This window comes from Vigna unguiculata, chromosome 3, assembly GCF_037176805.1.
Source record: "Vigna unguiculata cultivar grain cowpea cultivar isolate G323 ecotype 2 chromosome 3, ASM3717680v1, whole genome shotgun sequence".
NCBI lineage: Eukaryota > Viridiplantae > Streptophyta > Magnoliopsida > Fabales > Fabaceae > Vigna > Vigna unguiculata.
In genome coordinates, this window is record NC_140794.1 from 10064798 (window position 1) to 10088299 (window position 23502).

Below are 23502 nucleotides of genomic sequence, written 5' to 3' on the forward strand. Positions count from 1 at the left end.
TTCGAAATTTTGTATCAATTTAGTCATTCATCTTTAGAAATATGTGAATTTAGTCATTCTTACAAAATTTTGTTAAGTTTATTTGACATTTTAAACGCATTTTATGATAATATTTGAGTTAACATTGAAGTGAAAATGTATCAAACGGTATAAACAATTCAAATACTATCATGAAATGCGCTTGAAACATTAGCCAAATTTAACAAAATTTGATTAAAAGAACTAAATTGACACAATTTTAAAGATGAAAGATTAAATTAGACACAATTTTTTAAGACGGACTAATTTCAAATTTCACTGAAACTTGAGGAACCAAAAACATATTTAACACTAAAATTTATATACACCCTAAAATTTAAATACACTAGTAATAATTTTGTTATATCTCTGTATAAAGTGTTTAATTCAAATGCTATCCATCTCATGGAATCCAAATGGGCTTTGTGGATCCACCATCAGAGGTTTTGGAAAAGAAGAAAAAAAAAACACTCAAACACTTTTGTCAATGTTATATAACTAAGCATATATTTTAACTTAATTAATATTTAATAAATATTTTGTAAATTATAAACTGAAATTATATACAGAGAATGAGTCACTCAATCTTGTTTGATTGAATAATTTTAGTATTTTTTTTCTCTTTGGAAATACATATCAAATATCAGTATACTTAAATAATATGTTTATTTTTTTTAAGTACTTCTCCCTTTAAATTTGTTTCTAATATACCAATCTCCAAAACATCTTTTAAAGATAGTAACCGTGTTTAAAATTTTATTTTATAAATTAAATTGTTTATTGTAAATCCAAAAATATAACTAAAAAATGTATTATTCATTATGAATTTAATTATATAAAAAAATCACTATTTTTAGTTGATTAAATTAATAATAAAAATATTACACATAAATAAAATAAAATAATAATATATAAATGATTGTCAATTTTTATTTTACAAGTTTACTAGAAAATAAACAAGTTTAATACTTTCTCACAAAATCAATTTTTAAGATGAAAATGGGGGTCGACTTTATTTTTAGTTAAGATAAGATCTTCACTGATAATAGTCTTATTACATTGAGTTAATTTTAAGGGTTAATTATTTTTGGTCCCTTAACTTTTATTGAATTTTGGAATTAGTCTATTTCAAAATTTTGAATCAATTTAGTCCTTCATCTTTCGAAATACGTAGATTTAGTCTTTTTAATCAATTTTTCTTAAGTTTATTTGGCATTTCAAGTGCGTTTCTTACTAGTATTTGACTTAACATTAAAACAAAAATGTGTTAAACAATATAAACAACTCAAATACAATATTGAAATGCGTACGAAATATCAGATAAACCTGACAATATTTTATTGAAATGATTAAATTCACGTATTTCAAAAAATAAGGATTAAATTGGTCCAAAATTTTAAAATGAACTAATTCCAAAATTGACTGAAAGTAAGGATAAAAACACAATTAACCTATTATTTTTAATTAAGGTTTTAGACTGACATTTGAATTGTTTATATCATTCCAATATCATTATTATCCGCGATGATATTGCAAAAGTGTTGTGAGGATATTATTTGAATGCATGGGAGAGACATGTTGAGAAAGAAGGTGGGAAGGTTTGGAGTGAAGTTGATGGATGACATAACCAACCCTTTTCCAAAATGGAGACCAACTCTCAGCATTGGCCTCCCAACCAACGACTCTACCTAACTATGCCACCAATTCCGACTCAATTATTTCTCTTCACTGCTTTCAACTCTCAACTGTGAACAAAACTTTGTGGTCTTTCTTTGCTGTGTTTCGCAACTCTTGTCATGCATAATGCATCAAATAAAAAGACAAGAAGAAGAATTAAGACCAAACGCGTGGAACCATCTTTATGTTCATCTCTTACACAACAAGTTTTAATCAATCACTCACTTTTCCCCAATTTTATTATTCTGCGTTTTCCTTCCATATTCCACATCACCTTTTCCTCCTCTCTCACCAATAATAAATAGTAAATCTTGTGTCTGTGAATTGCAATTTTTACATTAATGAACAGTGCAAAAAAAATTTTAAATTAGGGTTTTTTTTTTTTTTTCTGTTGACTGTTTGTGTGATTGTCCCACGAACTAACTGTGCCATAAGTACAAAGATTCTAATTGCCTGGTCTTGAAGCTTTCAGCAAACACCACAACCAAGGGCATGTTTTTTTACGACAGGCCCGTAATATGGTCTGTCTGTCAAGTGGGCCCATGTAATAGATTATGGGCTCCACCCACTGTATGGGGGTGTGGGCATAAACATAAACTCCGGAAGCCCACACATGGAGGCCCACTATGTTTCAAAGTGTAAACCCCAAAAGAGGAACCGAAGCCCAGCCCCTTCGAAGCCCTTTCTTTCAGCTTTTCTCACCTCACTATTAATGGAAATACTGATGATATCCGTCATGTTACTTGGTTGGTACCTGTCTAAATAAATTGTTTTTAATTTATAGCCATTTATGAAAACTCCATTTAAAATAAAAATATATAAAACTATTCGCAACATATAGATTCAAATTACCTTTTTTATCTTCAAATGAAATTACATCATAAAATATTAATAATACAAATAAAATTAATTCTCTAAACAAAATAAATTCAAAGTGACATAAAGTATAAATTTAAATAAAAGTAATCATTTTAAAAAAAGTAATTTTTCAATTCAATTAATTTAAATGAAAACATAAATTTATAAAATTAAATTCTATTTGTTTTAAAAAAAATTCTCTCGAATAATTTTGTTGTTGTAAAACTAAATTAATTAATATTAGAAATGAAGTTGATATAAAACATAATACGTGTATATATTAGGGATAATCCAAATATAATATTTTAAAATTTATATCTGTCAGTTAACCGAGTTGCAGGTTAATTCGGTTGAGTTTTTCATGTAAAATTTAATCTATGTAGTTTCCATTTTCTAATCAGTATAAGAAACTACTCTATCATACAGGAGGAACGTTTAGGAATTATGATTCTCACAATTATGTTATTAGAAGAGTTTAAGAACTTACCTGGATCCATTGCAAAGTTCTCTTGATCAATGTTTTCCCTTCTCTTACTTCTCTTTAATGGCTTCTTGATGATATAGAATTACCAAGTACGAAGTCTTCTCCTGTCAAAGTCACCTTTCCTTACGTTCTCTTGAAACGTAAAACTCTACCACTTTTTAGGAGCAACTGTCATTTTATTCTTTTAGTATTTTAAAACTTTAATAAAATACTATAATACCCCTATGAAGTGAGAAGTGAGAGAATTAATTTAATAAGTCTAAAATAATCCCCATAACTTTAATAACTTATATTCTAATAATCATCACATTAGAATCTTTACATTAAAATTATTCTTTAAATTACATGAACCAAATATTAAATAAATATATAATTTAACATTTCAAATTACAAATATATATTAAATTAATTTTTTAATGAAAAAAAATGTTTTTGTGTTAAATAAATATGAGAAATATCCGATTACCTCTATTCAATCTTATTTTTCAAAATTACTCACATATCTGATCCAAGTTCCAACCCAACCATGTACTGAAATCTATTCAAATTTCTTCTGGATACGATTTTTAGCCTCTTAAAGAATACTTTTTCCTTATTTATTTACTTTTCTTGTTTTTATTAATTTATAAAATTCAGTGGAGAGCATGAACAACATCGAAAAGATGTAACGAGCATGAAAAGAAGAGAAAGTTGGCAGCGAAAGTGGGCACTGCTTGCTCACGTGAGCCATGGGCTGAGGAAGCACGTGCGAGCGAGCGAAGCCACACATACACATGAATGATGATGATGGTGATCGTACACATCATATACATACATACAAACATAGAGTGTTTTTGACAAAGAAGTTTGCACGTGCGAGGGGAGCATGGAGGCGTGAACACTTCACATCACTGGAGAATGATTTGATGATTTGATGATCCGATGGTGTTGACCCCCGTGACTTTGACCACCGCAAGAACGGGATCAACGGTCAGGATTCCTTCAGAAATGAATGAGGGCCGTTGATAGGAGAGACAACACGGTAGTGGGCCTGATGTTGGGTTGGGCCTGAAAAGGGCGACAAAAATTGAGGTGATTTGGTGAAGGACACGTGGAGAAAGAGTAGAGTAGGGAACCTTGTTTCACTTCTTCACACTTGAATAAACTTAAACGAGCGTAATTCAGTGTATAGAAAATCCAAAAGTAAACAATATATTATTGTTTGCAAAAAGAAATGACATTATACTTAGATAATGAGATTTCACGAAATAAGAAAATGCATGTAATGTTGTGGAAAATATAGTATTGATAAAGTTGGTAATAATTGTCACAAGACAGAGTGCATGTGCTTGGTTTTTCCAAACATTTGCATTTTGTAGGTGAAGCATGAGAGGGGGACACAGAGACATGATGCATTATGAGTGGATTCAAATTGTTCTCATTGGTCCCTTGCACGTTCCTGGAAATTTCATTTTTTATTAAACCTTCTATAAATTTCCAATGAACTTTCTATCTGGTCAAATGTAGAATGATTCATTAGATTTCCGAAAACTCTACGGATGCAAAAATACAGAAGAGAGAAGTCTCAGAAAAACCAAAAAGAGGTGAAAATAGGACGACAACAATTTGTTGCTTCCAATCGTGCAAGTGTTGGCAACATACCAATTCCTTCCAAATAATTTTCATTTCTCTTTCCTCATTCTGCCATCACACTTGTCTTTCTATATATCTTTCTTTCATTTAATTTAAGATATAACTAATATTTTACTCCGCCTATTTTAAGACACCTTAATTTCTCTACAAATTTTATGTTAAGCAAAACACAATATAATATATAATCTAATATTTCTCAGAAATTACATAATAAAGTTTTACATAAAATATAATTATATTATAAATTAAAAATATAATATTAACGTTTATCTTTTATAAATATGTATATAATAAAATTAAATCAATGCGACAAACCTTGTATGTAAGAACCATGAACACACATCGTTACTTACAAACTTCCTTGTCTAATCAAACAATTCGTTTAAACTTTGCAACCTCTCAGAATCTCTGGTTTTGGATAAATAAAAATTAACTGCTTTAAGAGAATAATAAATAAAATTAGAAAAATAAGACTTACTTGCAGGAAAGTGTTGACCGAGAAAAAACAGGATAAAGAGGAAGAGAAAACAAAAAGTAAAAAAGGTGTTGATAGGGAAAATATTAGAGTTCTTTGTATAGGAACTTAAATAACTAGTTTTACCATGCAGCACACATTAGCATCACATCATCTATATATAACTAACAATGTTAATTAGTGTGCATTGATGGCATAAATATATTTTAATGATAAAGATTAAAGTGGCTAACATTAATGATTTTAAGTGTTATAACCTAGAGTATATCCATGTGATTAGACTTAAATTATTCTTGGATAAGATTCCTTCAAAAAAATTTTCTAAAGCTGAGAATAGAAAAAAGGTATTGGGTGAAGATATTAAGTAACAATAAATATTTAAATGTATATCAAGTTTTGCATACAAATCTTTACATATGAATACTTAAAAGTTAAAAGTTGAATTCAACATGTAACATTGGATTAAACGGTATCTAGGACAATTTTTCATAATTACTTATTTCTAATTTAAATATAATTATTTATATATTTTTAGAGACAAATAATTAATTTTATATATTTTCTGTAAAATTAGTATAACAGTTTTTTTCTTTTCTCATTCATTAACGTTTTTTTTTGTTATTTTCTCCATTTATCATTTTTAATAAATATAAATTTATTTTGTGTATTAACTTAATAATATTATAATATCAATACCCACTAATATATATATATATATATATATATATATATATATATATATATATATATATAATATGTATACACAGGTACCGTAACGTCTGTGTTTACGTTAATTTTTGGATAAATTTTTTACATAAATTTCTTTAATTAGTTAAAATTACCTTAAACACGAAAAAAAAAAGAAGAAGATAAGTTATATAAGAGAACTTTCCTTAACAACCAATTTTGATGACCAAAAGTTGTTAGTCAACTATAATGACCAATTTAGATATCAATTTACAAAATAAAAAATTATTGGTTACTAGAATCGTCACTATTATAAATAAAATATTATAATTGGTTTCTAAAATTTAGCTACAAAAATTTTAACCGCAACAAAAAAAAAAAAGATTGGTCACTAAATATTAGTTACCAAAATTTTTTCTACCAAAAAATTACTTTATAAATTAGTTTCTTATTAATTAGTAACCAATTTAGCGATCAACTATAATATTTTATTTATAATAATGATTATTTTAATAACCAATAATTTTTTATTTTATAAATTAATATTATTACTAATAATATTTTGTCACGAAAATTGATTATTAATGAGATATATTTTTGAGTGATATATATATATATATATATATATATATATATTATGACAACGTTAATTTTAATTTTTGTTTTGGATAATGTTAACTCTATATAACACTCAAAATAATTGTTATATACCATCAAATCTTATTCCTGAAAAACATTAAAATTCTGTCATTTAATAAATCTAATATCAGTAGTTTCTTGTAATAATAAAATATTATGGTTTTATAGTTTGTTTATATTGTTATATTTGGCTATGCTAATTTTATATCTGATGAATCAAGTTAGTATATGAATGATTCGTGAATAAAGTCAGACTTACACGTGAGTTCGTAAAAGAATAAATTTGAATAGCGCATAATTTTTGTAATAAAAAATAAATAAAACATAATAATCTTGATATATATATATATATATATATATATATATATAGTAATAATAAGGGTTAAATATGTTTTTTATTTCTTAAATTTCAGTGAATTTTATAATTAGTCAATTTAGAAACTTTGGACCAATTTAATCCATCGTCTTTTGAAATATGTGAATTTAGTTCACTAAATCAAATTTTGTTAGGTTTACTTAATGTTTCGTACATATTTTATGATTGTATTTGAGTTGTTTATATCGTTTGACATATTTTTGTTTTAACGTTAAGTCAAATACTATTATGAAACGCGTTTGAAATGTCAAATAAATTTAATAATAGTTGATTAAAAGGATTAAATTCACGTATTTTGAAATATGAAGAATTGATCCAAAGTTTCAAAATAAACTAATTCTAAAATTTCACTAAAAGTTAAGGAACCAACAATATATTTAACCATAATAATAATAATTAAAAATAATATAAAATATATGTTTATAAAGTATTAAAAAAAATCACTTTGAATGAAGAAGATTATTTTAAAATTCAAAATAAGTATCAAGAAGTTGATAATGTTATTATATTTTTTGCTGCATGATGACTTTAAATGATAATATAATTTTTAAACATATACATCTTAAATTACAAAATATAGACTTTGCATCTCAATGAAAATGACCCTTCTTTTAGAATTGTCATTATGACATGAGATAACTCTTTTAATAATTGCACTGAATCAAAATAATTACGCAAAACCATTCCTAATAGTGTGATTGTTCCCATATTATTATATAGCTCTTGCAATAATATCAAACTCACACTAATTATCCATGACATTTTATTTTCTTGAATCCATGTTTACAATTTTCCCAACTCAATTATTTTAGCTAATATGAATGTTTAATTTAATCATGCACGATATGGTAAAAAAATTCGTACAGGTAAGGTAAACTTTGTGTATATCTTTAATAGATACTTGTTGGTAATATTTAATTATATACACATTAATACTACTCGTTAATAATAATTAATCAATTTTATTTAAGTATTTTTCTTTAAAATTAAAGTGATCAAAATAAATCTATTAGTGAAAGAAATGTTATTTAATAATTCTTTTAGTAATATGTTATTGTTCAACGATAAAGAATCAAAATAACAAAGAATAATAATTAAAAAAAATTGTGTTGATGAAATTCTATTATGTCCATTTCTTCCTTTTTTTTTCAATAATTTTAAAGTATATAATTAGCTAAAGAAATAATATTTTAAATGAGAATTGGGAACTCACAGATAAGGTGTTCCCTGTCCTTTTTTTATTTTAATAGATTACAGGAAGATGCAAGTGACATTTTTTTGTTGGATATGATTAAGAAATTAGGCACTAAGTTTTATTAAAGTTTGTCGAATTCCGATTAGACACAAAGTTTAAATAATTGAAACTTTCAAAGGAAGAAATTTTATTGGAAAAATCTTGAGCCATCTCTTGCATGTAAAACTTCAATCATACACAAAGGAGTTAGACATCAAAAATGTTATTTTTCACTAATACAAAGGGAAAGGTCCAAATCATGATCAAAAGTAAAAAGCTTCATCATTTCCAGTGAAACACAACCTTTAATAACTTTCTTTTTTCCGGCATCTACAAAAAGTTTATATATTCTAATAGGGTTAATATGGTTTCCCTTTTTTTCCTATTTCCTATTACATTTTACATTTATTCAACAAACAAGAAAAATATAATATTGAATTGTGTGTTAAAAATAGGGCTTTAAGCCTAATTAAATTATATAAAATCGATTTTGTAAGATGAGGTTTATACCTCACTTATATAATATAAAATTGTCTTATTTCTAGTCGATGTGGGATTTTCAACAATGTGTTGGAAAAAATGCATCTTTACTTAAGAACATTAGTGTTTTTACCTCTAATAATCATCCTATTAACAGAGAAATAAAATATAATCAATAATACAATAATGTAACATAAAAATCCTGAAATCGGAGAAAAATCACGACCATCAGAGAATAATCTCAAAGAAAAATCACGTCCACCAAAAAATAATCACTCTGTGCGAATTTGTATAACATACAAACACATAGAAAACACTCTCAATCCTTTGGTTTCAAGTACACTAACACCTTTCAGAGCAAAAATTTAACTACACCTCATAAGACTTTACCACAAGAATATAAGAAAAATCAAACACTACCTTAAAGTATCTTTAACTTGGAACAAAAAATACCGTGAATTTAGAATTCATTATATAATCACTAACACTCACTTCTAGATTATCTTAAACAATATGAGATTTTTTAAACAATATAAGATTTTTTAAGACGTGTTATTCTGGTGGACCAACAAAATGCACTTAAAATGCTTGATATTATTTTTTTCATATTAGAGTTTAAATTAATACCTTCCGATAATACTTTTTACAACAGCACATTACTGAAAACAAAACTTTAACTGGATAAAAGATATCATATTTTATTATATTTTAGTATACTCAATACTTTTACATTGTTTAAAAATTGGTATAAAAAATAATTTAAATATATTTAATTTTTTTTAATTTTTAAAAACATCTTTTCAAAATAAAACTTTAATAGTAATTCCATATTTGAAAGCACTTCAGATAAGATTAATTGATCTAATGATAAAAACATATTATTTAAAACAATTTTGAAGAAAATGAATGATAAAAATGTTTAAATATTCAATGGATGGATGATTGTATAAATAAACTTTCCACCGAAAAATAATAAAAAGTTAAGTCCATCATTGATATACACGTCATTATGAAGATGATAGATAGCTTAATCTTCATATACTGGCCACTGTATGTCCCACACCTTCCAGACTCTGTCATCAATGATAAAACAAAATTGGAAGGTAAAAGGTAATCACTTTATAAATGTTTGTAATTAAAAATATTTATCGTAACCCTAACTTATATAACAATTTTTAACGGTAACAAAATAAATATATCTCTTGTGTAATAGACACTAATTAAAATGTTAGTTTTATGTGTATTTTTAGTTTAAATAAATATAAAATGTAAAATGAATAAGATATTTCAAATTCTAAAAAATCATATGTAGTATTAATTTGTATATAAAATTACAGAGTTTAAATTGGAACAAGAAAATAACATTTTTTAAAATTATAATGAATATCTTATGCAACTAGGATTTTTTTAATAAAACTAAAAGCTAAAAATTATACATTTAAAATCAAATGAAGAATACTCGTCCTTGAATACAAAATAAGTAGGAAATGTAGTTTGAGTTTAGTAGGCAAAGATAAGTTTTTGAAAAACTAAAGCAATTATTTTGAAAGTATGAGAACAAAAACAAATTGAGAGAAAGAAAATTTAAGGGTTAAGTTTTTTAAGAATAATTAAAAATGTAAATCAACCGATTTTGATTCTCAAAATATTACTTGGCCTAATTTGATTCTTAAATGTCACCATATAGTCTCTCAAAATTATACTTACACGTCAAACACTTATTTCTTTTCTCATTTTATTCATATCTTTCGAAAAATAGTTTGGGCATCATAACTTTTTAAGGGATAAAATAAGTATTTGTTTATTTTTTTTAGTAACTCATTTTAATATTTAAAATTTATAATACAATATTTCTCATATTAGAACTAGTGAAGATAGATAAACATTCCATTTTCTATTTACTATCTATTCTATCATCTTATTTATTTATCTATAATTGTCTATAATTTTACTTTTATTTATTTATTTATATTTATGTTTATTGTTTCTAGTATTTTTTTTTTTATCTATAAAACTCATAGTAGGTATTTTTATATGTACTCTGCATTTGATTAGCACCCCCAAAGCACGTTTGTCATTTATTATAACATGCATATTCATTAAAATGAAATACAAAAACAAAGAAATATAAACATGAAAAACCAAACCAAACCCATAAATAAACAAATGAATCTTCCAAACATATTATGGTAAAAATTCTAAACATGGGAAGGTGAAATATATTATGTTAAAAATCTAAACTTATAGTGATAAGTTGGGATATCAAGTATAGTCGGTCTTCTCTGTTTATAATCGTCAAAAGCCAATCTATCTACATAAAAATCACTCTTCCAAAAAAATATTATTCTATTTATTTATCTCTTCTTACATTTATCTATTGATCTTATTTATTTATTTATTTATATTTTCACAATATTTTTATTTATTTATCTCTATCTTTAGTTGTCATTTCTTTTATTATATTTCTTACTTTAATATTTATTATTTATTTTTCTTATGACATAAATATGATAAGAATAATCTAAGTATTTTCTTAAAGAATAAAAAAATTTATAATAAATCAAGATTTGATGATATTGTAGTTGAAGGTATGATATTGATATCCAAATAAGTAAATACAACTCAAGATGAAATATGTTTGTGTTATTATCTTTATTATGGTAAAATTTATTTATCCTTATTAGTCATCAAAATGAATTCAAATATTTTTAATATAAAATTAAATATATTAACTGAGAAAAGGATATTTGTATATTGGTTTGATATGATATTATTTTACATTATATTTGTTTTCACTTTCTTATTTTACCTCTTGTACATGTTCTTTTTTTTAAATATCAACTTAAATGGATGGAGCCTTAAAATCACTCAAACTCATTATCTATTGTAATTAACACAATTCTTTCACTAACTAGTTACATTACAAACCACTACAATACAAGAAAATATCACATCGACAAAAAAAAATCGTCCTTCAACTAACCTTTATTAATGAATTTTACTCACAAATAACATTTAATAATGAATTTTTTTCTCAAAAATTTCTATTTTTAATTAACAAATTTTAGGATTTTAATTACCAATTTTTTTTTATGACGTTAATAGATCCATTGGTAAAATTTATTAGTAAACTTCGTCGATAACTTTTTTCAGTAAATATTCGTCAAAGTTCCTGCATTTGATAATATGGTAGTAAAATTAATTGATAAATTCATCAATAAATTTTTATTTTATAATTCATCGGTAAATCAATCAATAATTGTATTTTTGTAATAATTCATCGGTAAATTCATCGATAAAATAAACATCATATTTCTAATAAATATGACGATATATGTGTTATAAATTAAATGGAGATAAGTAAGAAGAAGAAAAAAGAGAGAGACGAAGAGGAAGAGAAAAGGGGAAGGAAATGGAGGAGGAGGAAGGAAAAAAAATCTAAAGGTGATGGACACACCGACAACAATAATGATAACAATAACAAAGATAACGATAAACAATGATGATGATAAATAACGACAACAAAAAACGACAATAATATCAAACAACAGTGATGAAGAATGTCTAATATTTACATTGTTAAGATTATTTAAAGATCATGTTGAATAAAATAATCCAAATATCTTATTCTAAAAAAGAAAAATTATTGACGGAAAGAAAATTTTTAAAATATTTACAATTTATTTTAAGATATATTAAAAGGTATTAAATGAAAAAGTTCTATAGTTAAAAAATAAATACTTATGTTTATAATACATTTTCCAAGCAATAATTTAATATATATTTAATTTGAGATTTCGAAAACACGTTTCATATTTAAAAAACGAAAATTATTTAAAGTAATTTGAGCTTAAATCTGAATTATTAGCTAAACTTTAAGACAAAATATTTTTCCGTAAAAATTAGGGACTACATACTTTAAAAGAATCAGAGAAATGAAAATTTTAAAATACAAGAATATTTTATAATTATTTATTTATTTATGTTTTATTAAAACGAGTTTTAAAAAACAATGATACTATATTTTATGAAAAGTAATAAATTTACATTGGCAATTTTTTTTTTAACATTTTATCATTCTGTATCAAACCATTGATATAAGTGAGTGAAATAATCTATAAGTGAAAAATAAATTTAAAATTTATTGAAGTTTTAACTAATTTTATGGTGTATGTGATTAGATGTGAGCTACAAATAGTGAAGAGAAAATGGACCTGAAGATTTGGGCTTGATTCGGCTTTAAGAGGGTTTAGAACAGTTTAAAGTTATAATAGAAAAGATGAGAGTGGAATGGTAGTTAGCAAGCAAGGGGTGAACGTAGAAAATGAGAATGTGCCATTAGAAATCTAAGCCTTTCTTTTCTTCTTTTCAAAAAGAAAGAACACATTCTTACTTTACAAAGTTTACTCTTCCACTTTCCACCTCCATATCTCTTGTACATTCTTCCTTGTGGAAAGGAGTATATCATAGGATAGTGTAAAACCCCACTCTCAAACTCTCAAGTACTCCAGGTATGTTTGCTTCCTTCTTCAATTTCTTTCTATTAATCAATGAATATGTATGTCTATAGATATGGGATAAAAATGAACTATGTGGTTTTATTCTATATTGAGATGTTGTACTTCTCTAGAATTAGGATATTGACCTAATCAAGGGTAGTGTGCTTCAATATATTGTTCCATTTGTACTTACCTTTCTTAGAGCGTAAGAAACTTAAGGTAAGAGAAGTTGATACCATTCTACAATTCCTTTTGGTTATACATTATATTTCTAGTTGGAGTTTGTTTGGAGAATCTTGTATATGTAAGTAAATTGATAAATTTTGGAACTATATGATATTTATGATAAACTATAAGTTGTATATGATATTTCAAGAGTGATACTGCTTTAAAATAATGAAACTCTATTATTTTAATAATAAAACACTTAAGTATAAATATATTTTTATAAAGGGATCTCATTACTTAAAAATACCTTATCTTTTATTTCTAAGAGTTCTCTTCCCACTCTCTCTAAGAGATATTACTCCTTGTCCATTTGATTGAAGATTGGAGACCAATAGGGTGATCCTCTTGGCGAACTCTTCTTTTTGGTCCAATCAGTTTCTTTGAGTGTGTAAGTTGTTTTCACGCTCATATTCTTGTTAGTCTTTTTTGTTATGGTTTACATGTGACACTCTCTTGGTTACATGTGGGGTTTTAGTCTTCTTTTTTAGTCTTTATTGATTAATGATCATAATGTTATGATATGATCATGTTTGTGATATTTCTATGTGTAGATAGAGCATTCTATGAGTTGAAAGGTGTGGTTGTTGTCCTAGAGCTTTGAGGTTGATCTATCAAAGTAAGGGAAGCTAGTTGTCATTTGTGTGCGTGAGTTTGATATAAATTAATGTTTTGTGTGTATGTGAATGATTGTATTTAATGATAAAATTGAGTTATATGGTGAATCTGGTTCATATGTATGATTGTTGTGTTTTGGATTGTTTGATAAATTGTGAAATGTTGTTGTTTGATTTTGGGGTAACTGAGAGAAATTAGAATTCTGAGTCATTTATCAAATTGGTTTCAACTCTAATGTTTTAAAACTGTTTTGAACTAATACCCTATGAGAGGAGTACCAATTTGAGTAGTGGAGCAAGTTCAAATTCTCCAAAATTACAAAATTTCATGTGTTGTGATCTGGTGCAATGCTAAGCAACAATAGGGTGCCATTGAGCGCCAGTTGGTTGTTGTAGGTATGGAGCACTTAGGCTCAAAGGTGTTGAGTGGTGAGATGTACTGCTGAGTGCCACCCTTTGTGAATTGTTGGTGTTGAGCAGTGCTAATGTGATGTTAAGCATCACTTATTACGATGAGAATGACACTGAGTGTCGCCATTGAGCTTCAATCTTCTTTGATTGGTTCTGTTTGTTCTTTTTAGGTTGTGAATGGTTATGTTAGTATGAATTAATATTGTTTATAGTTTTAAATGGTTAATATTTGATATGAGAATATGGTTGTGAGCATGTAAGATGGTAGTGTTTAAAGGATTTCAAGGAGAGATTCCTATGGTGATAATCTTATTGTATGCCTTGACATATGAGATGTTAGTAAGGGGGTATTCTGAACTTTAATAATTATTCACACTCAAATAAAGTATAATGAGTTATGTGGTGAGAGTCCTAGGAGATTCTAGTCTTTTGACTTGTTTGAGTCCTAGGCACTAAAAAGATTAATCTTGTGTATGGTTGGATGATAACCCCTTGAGGTTAAATTTTGCAGAGTCTATGAACCACATCATAGGAGCACACCTCTAGTGAATTTTATATCAAGAGCATGTATCTAGATAATTGAGTTTAATGTGCACTGCTTGTGTGAATATATACATAGATATTATTTATACCATTTTGTATGTATTTGCATGATATAATTAGATATGAATATTTCTTTTATACACTACTTTACCCTTTTATATGTTTGTGTTGCATGTGCTTTGTTTTACTCATTTGCGATGATCACTTCGGTGTAAGCATATAAGGATACTCATACTCATCTACTTGAGAGTGTTGATGTTGCTGAGTAGTGTGCTTTAGTTTTCCAAAGATGTTGTATAGGAGTTATTTTAGTTTTTTGTTTTCAAAAAATTCTTAAATACTTATAGTGGTTTGTATATTTTATATTACTAGGGTTATTACGTTCGGATAACGGATAACTGTATTAATATTATATATATATATATATATATATATATATATATATAACTATTTATTTTACTTTTTATCAAATTTAAATATTTTATTTTGTAGTTTTATATTATTAAAAAATGTTTAATTTTTTTTTGTTAATCTTAACAAATTTATTAATTAAGTATATTTAATTTCAAAATTTTCATTTATATTATTATATTAAAATTTTAACGATAAACATATTAAAATCTTGCATGAAATTCTGTCTACAAAGTCAATTTCTACTTGCCAAATAAAAAAGGAGTTTATTACTTAAATTAAAAAGATTTTTTTTTCTTAAAATACTCCTTTTGTCGTCTTATCAAAATTTTAAATAGGTCCCCAAATAATTTTTAATCCCACGATGTACTAACAACGTTAAGTATGTGTGTGTCACATATCAACTCCTCATTTATTTTTTTAAATTATTCATGCCATATGTCACGTCAATATCGCGCTACCAGTCAAGTCAGTATGATAACACATGTCGAATCATTGACTGAATCTCAATTTGGTTCCTATATTTATTATTTTGATTCCACTTCAGTCCCAAATTTTTATTTTTATTTTTAATTTCATCCTCTTCAAATGGAAACCAAATTTAACTTTTATATAAATGTTATAATGATATTTTTTTTATTAAAAGTGATATTTCTATTACATGTTTTTAACAATATTAAGTTTATTTAAATTTATATTTTCCATTAAACTTTATTTAAATTTTATTTTCAAAGTTTAAGTATATAGATTGATAAATTTATATTTCAAATATACATAACATTATATATCAATAATTTCTATACAAATGTTAGAGTTGGTTCAAAAATAACAATTTTATAAATTCAAATATAAAATTTTAAAACAATTTTATAACAATTTAAAATTTTAAAATAAAATATAAATAAATTTTAATGTAAAATATAAATTTAAATAAACTTAATATTGTTAAAATATTTAATAAAAATGTCATTATAACATTTATACAAAAATTAAATTTGGTTTTAATTTAGAGAGAATCAAGTTGAAAGATTTAAAAAAATGGGACTAAAATAAAATTAAAAAAATAAATATAGAGACTAATTTGTGATTCAGATAATAACTTGACATCTGTCATCATAGTGACTTAACATATGACCATGACTCTTATGTGACATGTAACATAAATATTTAAAAAAAAAATAAAATTGACATGTGACACATACTTGACACGGCTAGTACTATATTAACGAAAATGACCTCATTATTTCACATTTTTTAAAAATATAAACCTAATTATGACTAAAATAAATCTGCACACTTATTTAAAGTTTTAGAAAAGTGAGATCCAAAAGACTATTTTACCTATTTTTTTTCTTTTTTCTTACATATACTTAAAAAAAAATACAAGCAACGTTACCACACTTTAATTATATAAAGTGAATGTTTTTTATTTAGTATGTCTAAATAATTCACTACTCAATTAAAAATTCAACTTACAGTGATTTGACTTTTTTTCCTTACTCATTAAAAGGGTCTAATATTGAAGAAAATTAGATACGAGTTCAGTGTGGTATTTATTTATTTTTTAAATCGAGTTTAAAATAACAAATTTGGCTATAGTAAGTCCATTACTTCTGGCCTTATTCATAACTACCCAAAATTTTCTAAACTAAGTCCACTGTTAATAAAATTTAACCAATTGCGGCAAATGTTAACTAATGTCTCTATAAGAAATTAAAAGAAAAAAAATTACTCCAAAAATATATATTTTATAAAACATTGTCATGCGATTTATTAAAAAATATTTTTTAATTCGTTAGCCTTAATAACACTAATACCTATTTTTAATAGAATAAAAAAACTCTTTTGTACTTGTTGCCATCTGAATAATATAAGGAACTAAAATTTATGTTACTTATTTAATCAAACCATCTAATTGGAAGATTTTATTTTCATCTGCGCTATTTTATTATTATATCAAATTCTAATAAAGAAAAAAAAAAACACTTTTAAATAAGACTGGCATGATAAAATAGCCTGGGCAGACTTTCTTATTATTTTCTGTTTTAGAATAAGTATCATATAAATAAGAGTTTTATGATAAGTTTTTTTTAAGAAAAAAATAAGTCAAAATATATCCTATTACAGTGCTTTAACATTTTTAAATAGTTATTTTTTATTAAAATTGAAGTCAATAATGATATTTGAGCTCGTAACGCAGTGTGCTTAATATTAGTTTAGAGCTTCTGTCTTTAATTTGGTGTTAATTAATTTTTATTTACACTTCTAATAATATTATTATTTATTTACTATTTATTTAATCCGTATAAACAGCTTGAGACCGAAAGACGAAAGAATGAGAAGGTTGTGAGAGGGAAGACATCATTAATACTAAACAGCTTCATTAGGATAAAATAAAATAAAAAAAATGAATAATCATGGTAAAGAGGTTCCTGGTTCTGTTTTTATCGTATGTGTGTGAAATATAAAGAAAAGGAGAGAGAGAGCTTCATCCAAATTCCAATGTTCACTTCACTTCTTCCCTTTCTCTCTCCCTCACTCTCTCTGCATTGCTTAACTCAGTGAAGCTCTCTCCATTGCCAAACTTCACTGAACTCTCCCATTGTTACTTCACTCTCTCTTTCTCGGCCAACAAAAAAAAAATGGTTAAAACAGCATAGGAGCAGAAGAGAAGAGAATCTTCATCGGCACCAAAAATGGTGGTGGGGGACCACGCCAATGCGAACGGGTGGCCACCAATTGAGGCTCCACTCAACGTCCACAGAGACGAGCATTGGACCAACTTTGACAGCTCCGTCAACGCCGTCTCCTTCGGCTTCGTCGCCACCGCCATTCTCATCTCCATGTTCCTAGTCATGGCCATTTTCGAGAGGTTCCTCCGCCCCACCTCGCCGCCCCTCTCTCCCGCCGCCCGCCCCGGCCCCCGCGACGTCGAAGCCCAGATCGGCTTCTCCGCCAAGCTCGCTCACCCTTCACCAAAAGTAAGTAAAATCAATAAAAAAAAAGTATAATGCACTCGTCCCGATGATAAAGCCTCCACCTTTTCGTGCCAAAAGTTGTTTCTTCTTTGGTGGGTTTTCCCATTTTCGCGTTTTTTTTTTATGTAATTGTTAATTCGCATGATTTTCCCACCTAATTGCTCAAAGAGTGCTGGATCTTGGTTTTTTTGTTTTTTTAGATTTTAAAGTCTTCTTGCTATTTTTCTTTTCAATAAAATTCTTCTGGGCTGTTTGATTGTTACAACACGTTTTGTGATTGTGCCTGTTATCTTAATCACCACCATCTTCTATGTTTTCTTGTTCATTCTTGGACCTGAGTCTAACTCAATTTCAGAAGTTCTCCCACTTACATATACCAGTTTAGATCTCTAACTATCTTGGTCTTCCATTAGAGGCTTTCCTAGTGGCTCTACTCTTCTGTTCCCTTCTTCAAATGTTTTATGTTTGTGCCTTTTCTGTGGTAAAAACATGCTCTACCATTTCTGCTGGGGTGGTTAATATTAATCCTCAACTGTCAAATATGAATTTAGCTTTCACGAATTCCTTTTTTTTTATCTTCATTAAAAAGTGAACTCAATAGCTTTTAGCTAACCCTACCATTTTTTTTTTGGTTTGATTTCATTCTGCATTTGCACGTTCTGTCAATTATCTTCGTTATGATTCGTGAGCGAACTGTATTGTCTTGTAAGTTTTTATGTGAAGATGGTCCTGCGTGGAAGCATTCTACTCAACACTTGGTCCCTTGCCACGAGTCTTTGTAGATCTTTGTGATTAAATTTGAGACCCACATTGTCCTTGCTGTTCATCATCTCCAGCATCTCCAAAATCTTTGATGAAACCGTGTGTGGCCGGTGTCTGTGGTCTCAGACACTTGGTCAACGTTTAAATGCTAGTCTTGTATGCTAATAGAGAAATAAAGTAACCACATGGTATATTGTATTTTATTCTACATATATATCTTCTTGGCTTATACCACTTTAATATTTAGTTTTTAATGTAGTCTAGTGTAGCATCCTATGATGAACCAGTACCATGTAACAATTGTGTTGTCTGCCTTGTGCCATTCCTTCGGTGGAACACGCTGGACCCACCTACTTATCCAATCTCAGTTCGGTAGTAGGGCACAACTTGATTGAGACGCTGTCTCCGATGGATTTGTTTCTTTCACCTTTATCAAAAACTATTAAATGATTCTCTGGTATTGGCCAATGAGATTTTAGACACAAAAGCTCTCTCATCAAACAATTCAAATTTTTATTTTGAAAGGAACTAATCCAGAATTTAATAGCTTACTTTTTTGGCATTTTCATCAGCTTAGAGGATCTCAGTATTGTGTTAATGGAATATAGATAACAGAATATGGACTTTGGTGAAAATGCTCCCCGCACTTTGCCTTCTGACAGGGATTCTTTTTATTGTTTATGGTAATGATAGTGGTCAGAGACGGTTTTGGAATTTTCTTTACATAAAAGTGAACTTCACATTTCTGTAACAAACCATGCCCAGAAGGGAATTGGATTGGAGACTAATCACACAGAAAGGTAGCAATATAGCATGTGATTCTTGAACTGTTAATCTATCAAAGACACTCATATACCCTGTTAATGACCAAAGAATAAAAAGTATTTTGTAATATGATCTTACTGTGATTTTTAATTAAAAAAAAAAGTATTGTATATTGATTCTTTAACTAGTGTCCTTTAATAATAGCTAACTATTGAAAGGTATCAACATGTTATACATAGTGCAGAACATTGACTTTTAAAATGAAGGCAATTTCTATGCTTTGTTTTCTGTGTATCATGTTTATTTCATTGCATTATTGTCAAATTTATGATATAAATGCTTTTGTTTTTGTCACTTTATTTCATTTAATCTTACACAGAAGTGAGGGCCACTAGGTGTCTAGGAAAAGATTCTTTGTACCCAGTGAATCTTATACAGTAAAATTTAATCACTTTGCTGAGTGATGGGATGTGTTTCACTCGCTAGATCTTGGTTTATAAGTTTAGCATCGGATGCAAACAACTTCACAGTAAAACTCAGTTCAACAATAGTCAACATAGGTGCCTTTATGGTGTTTTACCTACGATTGTTTTAGCCACTTTTTCTATAAAACGTTGTGCATGATACTGACCAATTCACTTTCCCTGTGTGCTTGCATTTTAGACCCATACCTTCCTGGCTGTGTCTGACACTGTGTGTCTAACTGAAGCATTCTTTTCTTTCCATCGTAAAGCTGTCACAATCAACTAACCTGGTTAAATCTTCAGTTTAAAATGGATGATAATGTCAAGTACTAATCAATTGTTTTCTACTTTCTGATATGCTACTGTCTTCTGTTTTTCTGGACTAGGCCCTCTTGGTGAATTTTCTTTTTGTGGTGAGAAATCTAACTAGAAAATAGTACTGCAGCTATTGCATTTCTATATCTACATACATAATGTGTCTGAACACCAGCTAGACTATTTCATACTCTAAATAGCGTAGCATAGCCTGAAAGAATTCACATGTTTATTGATAATACATTTTATTCATTTATGATGCCAAAACTAATGCTTTTAGTGGTTTTTGAAAGAGTTTAACTATAAAAGTAACTAGTGATTCTTACAAGTTTGTGACATAAGCTATCATGTAAAAAGACTTGTTGTATTTGTACTCAATTTAGTTGTGTATCCAAACACATTTTTAGACATAAATGGAGCAACAAATGTGCAATGGTTTGTGAAGCTTGGTTTATTAACTTATGTTGTGGCAATATACAACTCTTTAAATCATCTTGGACATACTGAATCCCATAATTTGATTAATTACACATGAATTTCATCATGGTTTTCTGTAACTGTTGCAGATGAGTGTATATGCAAGTGGGGTTTCAGTTCTTATGCCTGGAGACGAGATTCCAACATTTATTGCTCATCCTGCTCCATGCTGTCCAGAACGAATTTCTTGGCCTTCTCATCAGCAAAACACATTACCATGTTCCTCTTCCAACACCCTTCCCACTTCCATCAATTAAGTCTGAGAGATTATGAACATAGACAAAGTTCTGCATACTGCATCAAGGGCTTGATTCATTTTCTGTGAAGAGTAGAGTATTTCTTGGGGTTTGCCTTCCAGCCATTTTTACCTCTGGAGCTCTCTTTACAGTTTATGAGATGTAAAATAGGATTTAGTTTTAGGCAAACCGGGTTTGGCACTTAGATATCATTTCCATCTTTGAAGTAAAACATCAATTCTGTTCATATGTCTTCCCAATTCTTGTCCACCCAAATCATGAAGCTTTCAGGGGGGTTTTCCTGTGTAAATCAATTATTAATAGATTGAACATTGTGCCCATCAACTGGGTAAATCCTCTCTCTGCTTCTTCCACATGAGATCTTCATATTATGCAGCAATGTTAGAAACGTATCACTTTGTGATTAATAATAGAAAGTGAGTAAGCAAAGATCACCAAATGGTTCAAAGAGTGGGTGCATTTGATTGCTAAGATTACTGCATAATATATCATTTTGTTCAACTCGAGTCACGACACGATTTTTGGTTTAGTGATTGACAGTGCGAAGTTTATTACATGTAAGTGTTAAATATAGCAATGCAAAGTTGAATTCTTTGTTATATCCGTTGTAGTATCGAAATGACAAGAATGATACCACTGGTAATAGTAATAATTGTGATGGTAATCTTGTGGGGATAGAAAAAGTTGTCTCTTGGTTTGTTTATAATAATTGTTTTTTTCACAAGTTTTGTCCTATTTTATTTATTTTTCTCCCGTTTATTATTTCATTATCACTTTCAAATCAAGTAAAACAATATTAGTCTTTAAAAATTTAAAATGTTTGTCACTTTAATCTGTAAAATTAAAAATTTCGAAACAAATTTTTATAATGTCAAGTAAATTCTTAAACTTAGACATTTATCACGTTACTTCTAAACATCCGTTAAGATAATTTACAAGTCACAATTGTTTGACTTCTGATTTTACGTGCTTAACATTTAATATATTTAGCTGTTTTTCTTTCAAGAGTTGTTACTTTCAATAACTAACGTGGTAATAATAAATATTATCAGGGACTTTATGTTGTATTTCTAGTTGTGTAATCTTTCCTTTTTTTTTTAAGAATTAAATTAATTTATTATAACTAATAATTAAAATTTAATTTATTGGTGTTAATAATTTAGATTATAACAGTATTGTATATTTATTTTATAAATAAATATAATATAAAAAATTATTTTTTAAAATTATTTTTAATATAAAAAAAACGAACTAGTAGGTCAAAGAGAGATTAACCCACCCACAAATTTGACGAATTAAGTAAATTGGATCGAAACAAGCTAACGAATTAAATACTTTAATTCGACCTATCATTTTATTGATGGGTTGAAAGGTATGCCCGGATTAACATTCTAAAATAATAAATCAACCATCTTCGTTATTCTACTACGTTCAAAATAAAGACGTTGACGTAGGTAGACACACACTCTTTCCTGAAAAGTGTTATTGTAATTTAATTTCATTGATTTACACTACATAAGGTCTAAAAGAGAACTTAAAAGATGTTTTTGCGAAAGTATAGAATAATTTAATTTTTGAAAGAATAGTATCTAAGCTATAAATGGAGAATTTATATTTGATAGTTTGAGATCGAGTTCAGATTTTCTACTGATTTTTTTTATGTTGTCTTCTGTTGAACATTCAAAATATTGTGTTAGTATTTTAAATATATTTTAAAACATCAAAATTAATGATAATTAGCGTATTATAAATAAAAAAACAATACAACAAAAATAAAAAATCAACATAAAATCCAAATTCCTTGAGATCGATAATTGAAAGTTAAATCATATTAATACTCCACTTTCCAAATACCTTGAACTTTGTGTCAATTGGTAATATAGAATCGAATGATATTGCAGAAGAAGAATGAAATGGATTACAAATGCCACTTCATTATTTTAATATTTTATATATTGAAAAAAAACAACTCCATTCCATTGTTACCAAATGAGCCATCATCACCTTTCCATTTTCATGTTCGTTTACTTTCAAAACACTTCCAAATAAAGTCAGGTTATGTATAATTATTAATTTTGATATCACATGTATTCACACTCTATAATTCATTCATAATTTGTTATTATATAAAAAATTATTAAAAATAAAATAAAAAAATATAAAGTATAGAGTGCGGAGGAACCACACCAAATTTATAATAAAAATTACATTTCACAAA

At 27.2% G+C, this 23502-nt stretch overlaps 1 protein-coding gene across 1 annotated transcript; it reads left to right on the plus strand.

Annotated features, from left to right (window-relative positions):
- Positions 1-17776: 17776 nt before the first annotated feature.
- On the plus strand, positions 17777-21732 carry LOC114176512 (uncharacterized). The gene is made up of 2 exons (XM_028061575.2): positions 17777-18247; positions 21117-21732. Exons 1-2 carry the CDS (start codon positions 17963-17965, stop codon positions 21282-21284), a joined length of 453 nt encoding a protein of 150 aa, XP_027917376.1. The 5' UTR covers positions 17777-17962; the 3' UTR covers positions 21285-21732.
- Positions 21733-23502: the final 1770 nt, after the last annotated feature.